Here is a 16,850-nt window from a genome sequence, read left to right as displayed (position 1 = left end):
GTAATAAGGGAAACTGGCCCTCCAGCCCTTGCCGGGCGCTCACCACTCTGAAGCGATTATGGATTTCATTACCGATCTCCCGTCCAGCAGAGGGAAGTCGGTGATCTGGATAGTTGTGGACTTGTTTTCAAAGCAGGCACATTTTGTTTCTTGCACCTCGCTGCCATCGGCGAGCAAGTTAGCTCGTTTGTTTATAACTCACATCTACCGGCTCCACGCTGCTCCTGATAAGACAGTTCATTTCGCAGTTCTGGCAGCATTTTCTGAAGCTGCTGGGCACAGAACTCATGCTGTCCTCGGAGTTTCAAGTGGCCACAGACGGCCAGAGCGAATGCACGAACGCTACTCTTGAGCAGTACCTGCGATGTTACATACATTTCCAGCAAGACAATTGGGTTGACCTGCTGCCTTTTGCTGAATTCGGCCATAATAACGCCGGTGCATAGCAGCACGGGAAAACTCCCTTCGAGGTCGCCTCGCAGTCAGCAAAGCCGCTTCCTTTCCTGGGAGGTTCAAGAGTCCGGAGCCCTGGAATGGGTGCAGTCCATCCGTAAAGCTTGGGGCCGATGAAAGGGCCCTGGAGAAGGCGAAGCAGGGTATGTTTTGCAGGCCAACAAGAAGCGTGTCGGTGACTCTACGGGGATTGGATGTGGCTTATCTACCAGGAACTCTATGGGCCAAGGTGCAGGAAACTGGGAAGAAATACATAGGCCCTTTCCAGGTACTCAGAGGATAAATGAAGTGACGGCTGAATTACGGTTGCCAAAAAACTTGAAGTTCGTGCATCCTGTTTTTTTCATTGCAGCTCTGCCAAAAAAAGGCGATGAGATTGGCACCCCAGCCGGGCCGCACCGGGTTCGACATAATGGTGCAGGGGAGCCGACCACGAGGTGGAAGAAGTCGACTCGGTGCACCGTGTCGCTACAGCATTTGATCAGATGGACTCATTTCCGGCTGGAGACAACGAGTGGGTCGACTCAACATGTTCAGGCCCCTCGCTTGCTGAAGGCATTCCAATCAGCCTTCCATCGCCCAGAGGGGAGGTCTTATAAAGTATGAATGTCAGGGTCCATGCCTGTCAGTGCTTAGGTGTCTTGCTGTGTGGGAATTGCAAATGTTTCCTGTAAATGCTTCCTGTTTCCCTCCTCCCCTGGCAATTCCTGGCCAGGCCTCCCAAGTGGCTGCGCGAACGCTCCTGCAAGGTTTCGAGGCTTCGTAGTGCAAATGCTATACACTTTGGTGAACACATTTGGTGGGAATCAAATGGGGATTGAAGGATATAATCGCTGGATCTAAGCGAGCCAGATTCAGCTTTCTTTGTTACTCTACTGCTGTAGAAATAAACTGCTTTAGAACTTTCCTATGGTCTCTGTTATTTCAATGCTCAAGAGCCTGGACAGTGTGGACAAAAGGAACACAGCAAGTTGTCAGAATGGGTCCCTTCAGAGCTGCCCCCAAGTGGGAGAGAAAAAGGAAGTTTGGCTGAAGAAGACACAAAATCAGTGTAATTTTTAATGCCTCAGGAGGCATTTTAATTTATTGTGAAACCTGACCCCTCCCCCCACCCCCCCCCACATACAGACTCACCCAGTAGTCTTCATTTGCTATACCAGAGTAGAAGATCCTTGGCTGAGCGGGTCTCCCGGTTGTCTTCTGTCTCTATCTTGATCACCTGGATCTGGGAGGAAGCCGCAGGGAGAGTTGGATCAGTCCTTCTTACACACACACACACACACACACACACACACACACACACACACACACACACACACACACACACACACACACACACACACACACACACACACACACACACACACACACACACACACACACACACACACACACCCAGGTCCCACTTCCCTTCTCTTTAAAGTCCCCACCTCCAGAAGGCTCCTTTCATCTGCACCCCCTTTGCTCTGCCCACCACAACAAGGAGGATTGCAGCCTTCTGTACCCATCTGCATCCCATTCTCTTCAGTGGGACATCCAGTGGCTGAGTTCTGAGTCTCATTCCGCCCCTCCCCCCTTCCAGGATGAAGCCTGCAATCTTTGTACAGCAGACAAGAATGCAGTTGCAGGGTTCCATGAGCCCCACGAGCTGGTCAAACCTGGTTTGTCCCAGAGGCGGAAGGTCAGCAAGAAGTAAATCCTTCCCACTTGCCCCTACTGCACCCCAGCCCAAAGCCCAAAAGAGAGAGGGCTTCCAGGCTTTTAGCAGGGGACACAGAGCTGGAAACTGTGCCTCAATCCCCCAATCCACCCACTCTGCAGTAGATGCTGACTGGCATTAGGACTTGTTTAGCGGTTCACACCTGGAATCTGAGAATGATGGTCCAGATGAGGCCCAGAGTCAGGCGGTGGTTCCCGTCCACAATGTCATGGGATCCCACATTCTCCAGGTGGACTCTCTGCTCCTTCAGGAACTGCAGGGCTTTGTCCACATTCTCCAGGGAATGTATTCGCATCCGGCCCCGTGTTGGTTTGGGCTTCCATGGAGGCAAGAGAAACAGAAGGTGTGCCCGTGGCAGCCTAGGCTAAAGCACAGAAGCTCTCCGTCCCCCAAGCACCTGCCATCTGCCTTTCCTGCTCCCAGGCTCAAGGGAATGTTGTGCTCAGCCCCAAAGCCCATTTGGAAACAGAAGATAGGGCAGGAAAAAAGGCAAACTCTCTGAGCATGTTCAAAGTCCATTTTCCAGAACCTTTCTCTTTGAAAGAGAAGTAGCAGGGTTGCCCCCAACCCCAGAGGCCAGTGAGCCCACCCCAAGCCCTCCTTACCAGCTGCTCCCCAGAAAGCACTTCCAGCAGCTTTGTCAACATGCAGCCATCACGCAGGTCTGTGTAGAGGTCACTGATCCGGCAGGAGACAAGAGCCAAGTGCGAATTTACCCACTTGGTGAAGGTCTTCTTCTGCACGGCCTCTCGCTCGTCTGGCAGGATTCACACTGGTCAGCCTTCTGCCTCCAAGGTTCCTGCCCCTCCCCCCAGCTCTAGTTCCCAGGGCCCTTTTGTAACAGCTATTTTGCAATTCAACAAAGATACATCCTGACTTCTACAACTGGGTAACAAAAACGAGGAGCACACATACTGAATGGGGATGCATGCATACTGGAAGGGAGTAGCAGCGTTCATGAACAAGATCTTGGGGGTATGGCTGGACAGTAAATTAAATATGAGCAGCCAGTGTGATGCAGCAACAGAAAAGGCTAACATGGTCTTGGTGTGTACAAACAGGCATTACATCCAAATCACAAGATGTCGAAGTCCCGCCAGTACCCTGTGTTATCCACCTCATCTAGAGCATTGTGTACAGTTTTGGAGACCTCACTTTAAAAAGGATGTGGGCAGAACGGAGCAGGTACAGAGGAGAGTGAGAAGGATGATCAGGGGCTTGGAGACAGAGCCCTAGGAGGAAAGGCTGAGGGACCTGGGTAATGTTTGGTCTGGAGAAGAGGAGACTGAGGGGGGACATGATTGCTCTCTTCAAGTGTTTGAAGGGCTATCACTTAGAGGAGCACAGGGATTTGTTCCTGTCAGGGGCATAGCTGCCACAGGGGCACGTAGGGACAAATGTCCGGGGCACCCACCATTTGATCACCGGGGGGGGGGGGGGGGGGAAAAATTTGGGTTCTTTTGTATTTTTTGTATTTTAGTGTATTTTAGATTTTCTGCCAGCACAATTCTTAGGCTAGCAGCACCAAATTTTCAGTAAATCATCAGGAGACAGTCTTGCTGATACCACCCAGGTTTAGTGAAGTTTGGTTCAGGGGGTCCAAAGTTATGGACTCCCAAAAGGGGTGCCCCCTCCCCCATTGTTTCCAATGAGAGCTAATAGTAGATCAGACGACCCTTTCGAGGATCCACAACTTTGGGCCCCCTGAACCAAACTTCACCAAACCTGGGTGGTATTATCAGGATAGTCTCCTGCTGATACCACCCAGGTTTGGTGAAGTTTGGCTCAGGGAGCCCAAAGCTGTGAACCCCCAAAGTGGGTGCCCCATCCCATTGTTTCCAATGGGAGCTAATAGTAGATCAGACTACCCTTTTGAGGAGCCATAACTTTGGAGTCCCTGAACCAAACTTCACCAAACCTGGGTGGTATCATCAGGAGAGTCTCATGAAGATAGCCTAAAATTTTGGAACTGCTAGCTTTAACTTTGCTCCTCTGACAGGCACCCCCAAATTTCCCCGAGAATCTGGACTCCCTAGTTTAAACAACATTAAAAATGATGTTGTTTGGGGGTGGGAGAATCCACCCTGAAACAACATTATTTTCAATGTTGTTTAAACTAGGGAGCCCAGATTCTCCCTTTAAGGTGAATTTAAAAGGAGAATCTGGGCTCCCTAGTTTAAACATTGAAAGTGATGTTGTTTGGGGTGGGGGTGGGGTGATCCACCCCAAAACAGTGTTGTTTAAACTAGGGAGCCCAGATTCTCCCTTTAGGATGGATTTAAAAGGAGAATTTGGGCTCTCTAAACAACATTGAAAGTGAGGCTGTTTCAGGGTGGATTCTCCCTTTAAGGAGATTTAAAAGGAGAATCTGGGCTCCCTAGTCTAAACAACATTAAAAGTGATGCTGTTTCAGGGGGGATTACCCCACCCCACCCCGAAACAGCATCACTTTCAATATTGTTTAATCTAGGGAGCTGAGATTCTCCCTTTAAGGTGGATTTAAAAGGAGAATCTGGGCTCCCTAGTTTAAACAACATTTAAAGTGATGCTGTTTTGGGGTGGATTCTCCACACTAGGGAGCCCTGGGTGTGTTCAGATTTGTGACCTGGGGCATGTTCTATAATGGGATGGTGACTCTGAGATGACCTGGTACAAAAAAATCATTCTTTAGTTGTGGGAGGGAGGCAACCGCCCATATGGGCAGGGCCAGGGGGCGGCAGAAAACTCCGATTTTGCCCCAGGCTCCATTTTCCCTAGCTATGTCTCTGGTTCCTGTTGGCAGCAGAAGATGGACAGAAATTACAGGCAAAAAAGTTCTAACTGGATATTAGGGAATGATTTTTACAGTACGAGTTGTGCAACAGTAAAATCAGCTACCTAGGAAGTGTTGGATGTAGTAATATCTGATGTGCAAAGGAACTGAGAAGAAGATCCAACGGGGGCAGGCAAGAGGTCAGATAGAGAGGGCTGTAAAGTTAGTGACCCTTCCATCATTTTGTGTCACCACTTGTCTATCCTTAGATAGATACTCTTAGGTCTAATATCCTGCTTCTTCTCAGAAGTTAGTTGCAGAGACTCATCCTAGCTAGCAAGGTAGCAGCATAATATCTTTCCCTCTCTCTTATCCTAAATCTCCTATCCAAAACCTTGCCGGCTAACTTCAGCTCATCAATTAACTTCAACATTTCATTGATATGCTGATTTAAATCCTTTTCGTCTGGCAAACATTCAACAAGCAACTGATAATGCAGAAACGCAATTGTTGTTCAAGATTTCTTTCCAAAAAGTTTTTCCAACTCTGACCAAATATCAGCTGTTGTTTCAAAAGTGTCTCAGTCAGTAATTAATCTGGTAAAAGTGAAATGATAATACCTCTGGCTTTGAGTTTTGTTTGTTCCAGTTTTCATCTGACTAGTCTGTTTTCAGTGTTGAGAGAAAGCTCCATAAATTTTCCTGTTGTAGCATTGCTTTAATGCACAATCTCCATGCTAAGAAATTGGCATCTGTTAACGGTTCCATGCAAACTCCACTGGAGGCAGCCCACACCTTTGTCTTTGTTGCCTGGCTATCTGAGCCTAGGTCAAAAGTTTCTTTTTTCTTTTAATCAGTGCAATTAAGTCCTGGGCCCATAACCAAATGTTGGCGTTTACTGGACAGAGAAGCAGCTAACACAGAGATTAAAAGGATAAGAGATAAATGGGAATTGTGGGAGCCATTTGGCTATGGGAGGCAGGGAGCTTTGGGGGATATAGGCAGTAAATTTGAGTGGGAACCTCCAATTCATCTTTGCTTCATGTTGTCCTTTTGAATCAAAATAGACTTTTGAACAAATCTATAGTTTCTATTATTTTTGGACCCGAGGTTTGACATTAAGACGAATCTCATAGCAACAGCTTGCGCTAGGCTTCATGTCCAACATGGACGGAGCGATGGGCGAGCCACTTATGGACAACAGGCAACCTGATCAAACCACAGGCGATCTGAACCAGGGGACAGAGCAACCCGCGGGTGATGAGAGGGGTCCCAAGGAGGAGAAGCAGTGGCCGGAGGTGCGCCCTACAGCCCAGATGAGGAGGGCGAGGAGTTGGATACTCTCGCTCCCAACCTGCATGATCCATACCGGGGTTTTGGGCGTGGCGTCCAAGGAGACACAAGCATGGAATTGCCATGTCACCCTTTTGCATGATTGCAGGGGGCCAAGGCCAAAGGGCGGCGTGAGTCCACCTGGCTCATGCACCCCATGGATCAGGACACCTACCCAGAATGGGACCTGGCAGTGCAAGAAGAATGGTCGAAAGCCCCGGTCCGTGAGGGAACATGGGCCCCCGAACGAGGTGTGGATGCCTGGCAGCAGGAGCAGGACAAGATGTGACAGGAGTTGTACTTTTTATGGCACAACATGGAACTCCTCTTGGCCCGCACCAAGGTGGGAGGAATGGAATGGTGGCCATCACTGCAGGCGCTGCCGGGAGAGGCCACGCCAGCACGACCCCTGCCGCTGCCAGACCAGGGGGCTCCCCGCTGCATGCCACCAGTCATGGTGCCGCCAGGGGCACAGGGAGCACCCTGCCCACTGCCCCAGCTGAGACCTCTGGGACCTCCTCCACCGGCACCAGTCCCTGCCCCAGCGGCGGCCCTAAGGAGGAGGCGCCACCTGAAGACCCGGTTTGACGAGGTGATGGATGCATTACCCTACTTCCTTGTGCAGGTAGAAAAGTATGGAAAAGTATGGAATGGAATAAGAGGAATACGAGTATGGAGAGGAATACGAAGATGACATCTAGCAAGTGCACGAGGTGGGGGCATTCCTGGAAGGAGAGGGGGCTGGTTGGTATGTGGGGCTGGACAAGGGCCATGCGCCCGAGCTACGGTCCTTCTCCGTCTCATGTTGGCTTTGTGAGGGCAGCTGGAGGACCCTTTCCAGGAGGAAATGGTGCACACTCGACTGCAGAAGATCTGGCAGGAGACCCAACGCGTGAGCGAGGACATCTCTCAGTTTTGCCAGTTGGCTGGTGCGATCCAAGATTGGCCAGAAACGGAAAAGATTCACCTCTTTCGTAAAGGATTGCACCCTGAGGTGGCACCCTGGAGGGCCCTGGTGGCAGCAGAACCGACAACCCTGGCAGGTTGGTACACTAGGGTTGTACAATTGTACCTGCAGAAAGTTTGCTCAAAGTATTTTCGATTTACAAGCGTTAACGACATGCAACAAGAAGTCTTTACAAGACCAGGCATGTGATAAAATGCGCCATTTTGCAAGTCAGTGCTCAGACTGCAGTGGAGGTCTGCAAGAAAGGCACCAATTGCATTTTACAACAATGAGCAATAAAAGTTAAACCAGCAGAGCTGGGACTGCAGACATTATCTAAGAAGTTGTTAGTGGTGAAAGCTGGAGAAATAAAACCAAATACTTGGATTTTAGGTGGTGGAAGCAGTAACCGCCTTTGTGGAGATAAAAGCTTGTTTGAGGTTTTGGATGAGAGTAAGAAAGAATAATTCCACATTGCAAATGAAGAGATGAGCACAGCAGAGGTAATCTGAAGGCTGGCCATAAAATGCACTCTTATAGGAGGATCTGTGAGAAAAATCACTATCACAAACTGCCTTTATGTTCCCTCACTTGCAAATAATCTAATATTGATGAGTGCTTTAACAGAAAAAAAATCTCAAGTTTCCTTTGAGGATGCATGTTTAGTTTTATAAGAATTAGTGGCCCAAGGAATTAAGCAAAACAAGTTATATTTTCTGGATTTGGATACAGAGATAGTGAATCTTGTTCAGAAGTGTACTCAGAGACAATGTTTAAATTTTTAGGACAGATGCTGTGGACATAGATCACTTGAAGTAACAAAACAACTTGAGAACCACAAGCTAACAAAGAATATGCAAATTGCTAACTACTGTCAGCACAAAGAGAGATGTGAAACCTGTCTTAAAGCAAAGGGCGTATGACCAAGGTTTGCAAAGGAATCCAGCAGAGGGAGAGCAAAATACCCTCTGGAACTTATTCACACCGATGTACGTGGACCTTTTAAAACAGAGACACCATCAGAAACCAAATATTTGCTGCAACATATTATCAACAGTTTTGGCGCCCTTTCACCAGAACTGTCTTCGGCTGTCTTCCCCAGGTCTTCAATAAAATCCTTGAACCCATTAAGTGAGTTATTGTCTGAATGGGGAAATTGACACCTTGGGCTAGTCCAGGGGTAGGGAACCTGCGGCTCTCCAGATGTTCAGGAACTACAATTCCCATCAGCCCCTACCAGTATGGCCAATTGGCCATGCTGACAGAGGCTGATGGGAATTGTAGTTCCTGAACATCTGGAGAGCCGCAGGTTCCCTACCCCTGGGCTAGTCACACTTCTTCTGAACTCTTTCAGCTCCACATACCCAGAGGTGGAGCTACCAGGGGGCGGGGCAGGGGGGCATTGCACCGGGCGCACGCCTGGGGGGGCAGAAAATTGACCCCCGCAGTGCCCCCGCCCCCACACACTTACCTTCATTTCAGTCTGAAAGTGAAACGAGATAGAAATTGACAGATGATCCCTAACTTAAGTCTCTTTTCTGCAGCCAATAGCTTCCACCCTTAACAAAAATGGCAACAGTAATAGGCAAGTAAAACCCTAAATAGTGTCCGCCCTTAACAAAAATGGCTACGGTAATGGGGACGAGGTCATGGCTTCATGCCCTAAGTTCTGAAAATTGTGGAGGTATGTTTTTTAAAAAATATTACCTCCTCCTACTTTCAGTTTTGTAGAGACTTCTGCCTTACAAGAGAGAAGGTGGACTTGAAAACTGGCGAAAGGGCTGGGAATGGGATGGAGCCAATGGGGGGAGTGGGGAAAAGATTTAGCACTATAAAACTTCATTATGCAAACAGGACATAAGCAGCAGTGCATAGACCTTGGAGATTCAGGATCTGAAAAGTTTACAAATTAATTTCATAGATGCTAGAATGCATTCAGCCATGAAACTTGAACAACTGAACCTGCATAGTTTTAATTAGTAGGTTTTTTTATATTATGCTATTAAATGGAGTTGCATAAGCCATTTAGTTAAAACAATTATGCAGGTACATGTATATGATGTAAATGTTGCATACTTGATTCTACTTGAAAAAGATCTATCTTTATGCCTTCCAGTCTGCCTCCTTACTATTTTAGTTACCTGTGGCTATTTTGTTTTTGGTATAGCTTTTGGCATATAGTTTTACAGTACTGTGTCTCTCAAAATAAGTTCATAATGTGGTTTTTCACTATAGATAGTGGAATGAATTTCAGATACATAATAGATAGCTAACAAGTGCAAGTCATATATTGTTCCAACCTCCAGGTGGTGGCTGGAGATCTCCTGGGATTACAACTGATTTCCAAGCACAGAGATCAATTCACCAGGAGAAAATGGCAACTTTATATGGCAGATTCTGCAGAGTGTAGGTATAGGTAGTACAAATCCCACATGGAAGAGAAAGTGACAGTGAGTCTGTTTTCTGGGAATTTACAAAATATTTCAGCTGACTTTATTTTAAAAGTCAGTGAAAAACATAAGAGCAGCCCTGCAGGATTAGACCAGCAGTCCATCCAGTGTAACATCTTGTCCATACACAATGGCCAGCCAGTTACTTTCACAGCAGTAATAAAACATTTTGAAAGCATTTTAAGTCATATGACACTTAAAACACTTTAAGGTGTTATAACAATGTTAAACATTTTGAAAGCATATTGAAAATGTCAAAAATTTATTTCTGATGTGTGGCATGGCCCATTGCTGTGTTCAGATTTGTGACTGGGGGAATATTCTATAATGTTATGGTGACTTTGAGACGACCTGGTGCAGAGGCGTAGCTAGGGAAAATGGAGCCTGGTGCAAAATCTGAGTTTTGAGGCCCCCTTTCATATTGAGGGCCACCCTCCCCCACTACAACCAAAGAATGATTTTTTGCACCAGGTCGTCTCAAAGTCACCATAACATTATAGAATATTCCCCCAGTCACATCACACTGTTGATTCATGTTCAGTTTGTGGTCTACTAAGACTCCCAGATCCCTTTCGTATGCAGTGTTGTCAAGCCAGGTGTCAACCATCTTATATCTGTGTATTTCATTTTTTTCTGCCTAAGTGTAGAATCTTACATTTATCTCTGTTGGAATTCATTTTGTTTGTTTTGGGCCAGCTCTCTAATCTGTCCTGATCATTTTGAATTCTGATTCTGTCCTCTGGGGTATTGCCGGTAGCTACCCCTCCTAATTTGGTGTCATCTGCAAATTTGATTAGCATGCCCTCTATTTCATCATCCAAGTGGTTGATAAAAATGTTGAGTAGCACTAGGCCCAAGACTTCCTACAGTCACCCTGTGGCATCCAACTAGCCACTTCTCTCCAGGATGAGGATGAGCCATTGATGAGCAACCAAGAATATTATAGGACACCTTGTCAAAAGCTTAACTAAAATCAAGGTATTCTATGTCCACAGCATTCCCTCTGTCTACCAAGCTCATCACTCTATTAAAAAAATACATAAGCACCCTGACATGCGCTGACGTAGCAGCAGCTGTGGGGATGTTGTGTGGAAAGACTGAGCCACCAAACACAAGAGGCTGGAATGTAGACAAGAGACATCTATTTGGAACCACGCATCTAAAGCTGAAATTGCCAGCAAGCGCCAATCTCAAACTGGTAGGATACATGGACGCAGACTGGGTTGGAGATACCAAAGACAGAAAATCAACCAGTGGACACTTGCTCTTTCATGTGTCTATATGCTTGTCCTGACAAGTAGCATAGCAATTTTTTCCTCAATGGGGAAAAATGGCTACACATAAGCACACTGACAGGAAGGTGGCGAGCTCCCCTTGACTGGCAGTCTATAAGCAGCGCCTTGACAGAGATTTGTCTGGGATGCTCTAGACTGATCCAGCACTGAGCAGGGGTGGGACTAGATGGCCTGTTTGGCCCCTTCCAACTCTATGATAGTATGTGGCTGGGTAGAGTCCACTCCCTGTCCTGCCAGGCTCCCACTTAGAATCATAGAATCATAGAGTTGGAAGCGACCACAAGGGCCATCAAGTCCAACCCCCTACAATGCAGGAACACACAATCAAAGCACTCCCAACATATGCTGATTCAGCCTTTGGTTAAAAACCTCCAAAGAAGGAGACTCCACCACTCTCCGGGGCAGTGAATTCCACTGTCGAACAGCCCTGACGGTCAGGAAGTTCTTCCTAATGTTTAGGTGGAATCTCTTTTCCTTCACCTTGAATCCATTACTCCGTGTCCTACTCTCTGAGGCATCAGAAAACAAGCTTGCTCCCTCTTCGACATGACATCCCTTCAAATATTTAAACATGGTTATCATGTCACCCCTTAACTTACGCTTCTCCAGACTAAACATCCCCAGCTCCCTAAGCCTCTCTTTGTAGGGCATGCACTCCAGACCCTTTACCATTTTGGTTACCCTCCTCTGGATCTGCTCCAGCCAGTCAATATCCCTCCTGAACTGTGGTGCCCAGAACTGTACACAATATTCCAGGTGCGGTCTAACCAATGCAGAATAGAGAGGTACAATTACATCCCTTGATCTTGACACTATACTCCTATTGATACAACCCAGAATCGCATTGGCTTTCTTGGCCGCCGCATCACACTGCTGACTCATATTTAGTTTATTATCTACTAAGACTCCCAGATCTATTTCGCTTGTAGTGTTGTCAAGTCAGGTGTCACCCATCCTATATCTGTGCATTTCATTTTTTCTGCCTAAGTGTAGTATCTTACATTTATCTCTGTTGGAATTCATTTTGTTTGTTTTGGGCCAGTTGTCTAATCTGTCTAGGTCAGTGATGGCAAACCTTTTTGAGACTGAGGCCCAAACTGCAACCCAAACCCCACTTATTTATTGCAAAGTGCCAACCTGGCAATTTAACCTGAATGCTGAGGTTTTAGTTTAGAAAAAAACAGTTGGCTCTCTTCCTCCGCCCCACCTGCTCAAGCAGGGGCCAGCCTGCTGTAGGATCCAGCAAGTCCCACGTGCACCTCTCTGTGCCTCTCTAGCATCTCTGCCCCCTCTGCACCCCCGCCCCCCGGGGCAGCAGCCACCCAGAGCACAGACACCAGGCCCGCCACCCGAGTCCTCCCTGCTCATCGCGGTGCGCACACGTCGTGCTCAGTGGCCCAGGTCAGCCTAGATGGGTGTGTGTGCGGGGGGGTGGTGGTGGTGATTTTCCACCCCCACATGATGAACTCTATGTGTGTGTGCCCACAGAGAGGGCTCCAAGTGCCACCTTTGGCACACGTGTCATAGGTTCGCCATCACTGGTCTAGGTCATTTTGAATTCTGACTGTCCTCGGGGTATTAGCTACCCCTCCTCATTTGGTATCATCTGCAAATTTTATCAGCATGCCATCTATTCCATTATCAAAGTTGTTGATAAAAATGTTGAATAGCACTGCACCCAGGACAGAACCCTATGGGCACCCCACTAGTCACTTCTTTCCAAGATGAAGATGAGCCATTAATTAGCACCCTTTGAGTTCGATCAGACAACCCATTAGAAATCCATCTAATAGAAGCATTGTCTAGTCCACATTTCACTAGCTTACTTGTGAAAAGCTTTACTAAAATCCAGGTATGCTACATCCACAGCATTCCCTTGCTCTACCAAGCTCATCACTTTATCCAAAAAAGAGGTAAGATTGGTCTGGCATGACTTGTTTTTCAGAAACCCATGCTGACTTTTTGTGATCACAGTATTCCCTTCTAAGTGCTGGCAGACCATCTGTCTAATTATCTGCTCCAGAATCTTCCCTGGTATCAATGTCAGGCTGACTGGATGCTTATCCATGTCAGGCTTCAATTGGAAGGTGAAGATAGGTGTAAGGAAAACAAAAGAGCGAGGGAGACATCACCAGACAGCTTGCTCTTTCCCCGACCCCATGCTTCAGGCCTGCCTGACAGTTTGAACAAACATATAACCCATCCCTGTATTCATATCTGTTTAAGCATTTGCTTGTTGCTGCATTTCAAACAAACCTCACAAATGATTTTAAAAGAGTTGCAACGGTTCCGACGATAGTCACCGGATCATGTCACTGGAGCCAGCCAATCAGTTTCTACTGTGGGAATTTCAGAGGAGGAAAGGGCCTTCCTGAGGAAGCCCCCGGGGGGGGGGGGCTTTCAAAGTAACACCCCTGTTCTGCTAAGCACAAACACTTAATCCAGAAAAGCAGATCCTGGCTCCCTGCAGGATGCAGGTCTGGCGATACATGCTGGACATCAGAGCAGCCCTGACAGACCTGATCTCTTGCTTTCTGTTTCTTGCATTTGTGTGTCTACTTTGAGGTTCGGCATCTTCCCACCAAATTTGCTCATGGCAGAGCAGACATCTATGCATAGGCATACATGCAGAACCTCTGGGTGGGGCCTGAAGATCCAAACAACAGAGGTCAGTTCCCCTGGAGAAAGTGGCTGGTTTGGAGCATGGACTCTATGGCTTTATGACCCCTTCCCCAAACCCTGCCTTCCACAGACTCTCCCTCCAAATCCCCAGAAATTTCCAAGGGAGGAACTGTTAACCCTGCCCACAACCCACACTGCACATAGGATCTGCATGACCCCCCCCCCCGCCACACACACACCACCACCACCACCACCACCATTACACATGACATACCAGCCAATGCCTTGATCCGTGAACATTCAAAGAGCTTGGCCGTGGCCGTGGCCGTGGCCTCATCCCAGGGCCAGGGGTGATGGTCTGTGGGCTCCCATTGTGGGTTGTTGTTCTTTGGTGACTGCTGCGGCACCTCCATATTGTCCAGCTTTGCTGGCGTGACGTTTGCCATCTGGCCTTCATAGGAGGTTCCCTTTCAGCCAGAGGTTCCCTTCTTTGTACTGGGCTCTGGGTTTGAGAAAGCACAACATGAATGGAGCAAATGCATGGAAGACAAATTTCAAACCAGGACCACAGCAGACTCCTGGAACACACACACGAACATACATGAAGCTGCCTGATTCTGAATTGGACCCTTGGTCTACCATGGTCAGTACTCCCTACTCTGACCGGCAGCCACTCTGCAGGGTCGCGGGCCTTTCACGTCACCTCCACGGGAGACGCTGCCGGGGATTGAATCTGGGCCCTTCTGCATGCCAAGCAGCGCAGCAGCCACTGGGCCACCGTCTCTCTCCAAACATGAACATGCATGAAGCTGCCTTCTACTGAGTCAGAGCCTTGGTCCTTCCAGTTCTGTGTTGCCCACTCAGACTAGTACTGGATCTCCAGGGTCTCAAGCAGAGGAAGGTCTTTCACCTGGTCCTTTTAAATGGAGATACTGGGTGTTGAACCTGGGACCTTCGGCTCTTCAGCTGAGCCACAGCCCCTCCCAATGTTCTCTGGAGTTCAACCGGTCTCACATGTATTACAGCAGCTCTGGAGGGTCAGCCACCATCACAGATGAGGCAGGATCGCCTGGAAGAACAACAGGAAGAGTCTGGATTTACACCCTGCTGTTCTCCACTGTAAAGCGGCTTACAAACTCCTTCCCTTCTTCTGCGCGCAACAGACACCTTGTGAGGTAGGTGGCACTGAGGGAGTTGGGAGAGAACTGTGACAGGCCAAAGCAGGCTTCATGTGGAGAAGTGGGGAATCAAACCTGGCTCTCCAGATTAGAGTCAACCACTCTTAACCACTTCTGACAATGATGACTCTCCTACAGTCACCTTGCCGGTTTGCAGCACTGATACAAACAGAATCACAGCACCCATGCATAGACTTTTAGTATGATGCTATACAAGCTTCTTTGCAAAGCCACACTAGAGAGAGAGTGCCTCTGAGCATGTCCAGAGACAAACCCTGCTTCAGTGCTGAACATCTCTACAGACCTCAGGTAAGGAGCAGTGGCTTTCCGGGTTTTGGCCGAATACAGAGGACTTGGTGAACCAGTTAAGGAGCAGGCTTTGGTTGAATTGGCCCCTCTCCCTGCCCTCTGCAGCACCCAAGACATACTGCAACAGGGAGGAGAAGGAGGAGGGGGAGGAGGAGGAGGAGGAGGAGGAGGAGGAGTTTGGATTTATATCCCCCTTTCTCTTCTGTAGGAGACGCAAGGGGGCTTGCCCTTCCCCCCCTCACAATAAACACCCTGTGAGGTGGGTGGGGCTGAGAGAGCTCCGAGAAGCTGTGACTAGCCCAAGGTCGCCCAGCTGCCATGTGTGGGAGCGTACAGGCTAATCTGAATTCCCCAGAGAAGCCTCCACAGCTCAGGCGACAGAGCGGAGAATCAAACCCGGTTCCTCCAGATCAGAGTGCCCCTGCTCTAAGCCACTAGGCCACTGCTGCTGAAGAGTACTGTACCAGCCAAATTCCCTAAGACCTCTACAAAACCCACAGTCTCTGGGACCCCAGTGCTCTGCAGCAGGGCTGGGAAATCAGCTCACATGCTGGAAGCTCACAAGGGGAGGGGCGGGACACAAACGAACAAAATCATCCCTGCTTTTTCTTTAGGGATGTGGATTATTTTCTCAGCTCTAGAGCAGGGCTGATTCCTAAATTCAGATCCAGGCTCTATCTACGAAATGGTGCACATTTCCCTTCTCTAGGCCTGTCCTGAAGCCAATAGCCATCTGGGGTAGTCTGAACTCAGGTGAAGTCAGAATCCAGACCGTTTCACTGCCCCCAAGCCAGCATTCTTCTGGCTGAGCAAAGGTGACCAGTAGAACACCCATCAATCAGTGCATGGTTGTGGAGGAGCCCCCCTCCCGCCCAGACAGCCAGGCAGCCCTTTCTCCTGCGTGCCCACGCCAGCCAGCCAGCCAGCCAGCCAGCCAGCCAGCCAGCCAGCAGGGGCGCCCGAGGAGCCACCCACAGGAGGACTCAACCAGATACAGAAGGACACTCCCACCCCACGGCAGCCTTGTGGCCAGTGAACATTTCCTGGGCCTACCTTGCAGGTGGCCCTAAGAGAGGGACCATGTTTGGTGTCATTTTGGTTTGTTCTCATAAAAGGGGTAACCGCAATTTCACGCTTGGATTGGGGCTCAGGTTCGGAGGGGCTCGGCCCCTCCTTCCGGGAAAAGGGCAACATCCGGCTCCTCTTAGTTCCATCCTGGTGCCCTGGGCAGGATCCACTGGGTAAGGAGCCGTGGAAATGAACAAGAGCCGTCCTGGAGCTCTCCTGTGGTGGACCCCACAGGCTGTGCTGGGCTCTCTTTCCCTTCACATGGCAGCAGCTTCAGAGCGCAGAGCTGATTTGCAGCAAAAGATGCCTGAGCTGCCCCAGAAGGACCCAGAAAGCCCAGTCCGTGGCCCCTCGCTGGGAACGGGCCCAGCCTGTCTCATTTGCTGCCAGGCAGGCAGCCTGCAAGGCAAGCAAAGCTTGCTGGGTAAAGAGCCTCATCAGAAGTGAGGCAAGATGCGCTAGGAGCACATCCTGGTAGCTCAGAAAGCCACTCTGGAAGAGAGTAAAAGGAAGGAAGAGATCACACTGCTTGTGCTCTCTCTCTCTCTCTCTCTCTCTCACACACACACACACACACACACACACACACACACACACACACACACACACACCCCCATCCCTGTGCCCTCCAGTCTTCCTTTGAACTGGGTCAGGACTGATGCATCTGGTGTCCCATTCTCCTGGAAGTCCTTGCCACTTTGATGCCCATCCTCAAGAGACAAGCAC

At 48.8% G+C, this 16,850-nt stretch overlaps 1 protein-coding gene across 6 annotated transcripts in view; it reads right to left on the bottom strand.

The window, feature by feature from the left end:
• The window catches only part of SPTBN4 (spectrin beta, non-erythrocytic 4), a 573,187-nt gene that overhangs the window by 550,538 nt on the left and 5,799 nt on the right, over nucleotides 1–16,850 (bottom strand). For 5 of the 6 annotated variants that reach the window (XR_007244211.1, XM_048492854.1, XM_048492855.1 and 2 more), the window contains exons 2-5: nucleotides 14,480–14,638; nucleotides 13,844–14,071; nucleotides 2,779–2,930; nucleotides 2,316–2,489 (exon numbers count right to left, since the gene is read on the bottom strand). Coding sequence is in view for 5 of the 6 variants with exons in the window: in XM_048492854.1 (XP_048348811.1) it covers nucleotides 2,316–2,489; nucleotides 2,779–2,930; nucleotides 13,844–14,015 (498 nt within the window). In the remaining variant the exon portion in view is untranslated. The remainder of the gene's footprint in view (nucleotides 1–2,315; nucleotides 2,490–2,778; nucleotides 2,931–13,843; nucleotides 14,072–14,479; nucleotides 14,639–16,850) is intronic. The other variant, XM_048492857.1, reaches the window with a different exon arrangement.

The sequence above is a fragment of the Sphaerodactylus townsendi genome, linkage group LG04 (assembly GCF_021028975.2).
Source record: "Sphaerodactylus townsendi isolate TG3544 linkage group LG04, MPM_Stown_v2.3, whole genome shotgun sequence".
Taxonomy (NCBI): Eukaryota; Metazoa; Chordata; class Lepidosauria; order Squamata; family Sphaerodactylidae; genus Sphaerodactylus; species Sphaerodactylus townsendi.
This window is presented reverse-complemented; position numbering and strand designations above follow the sequence as displayed.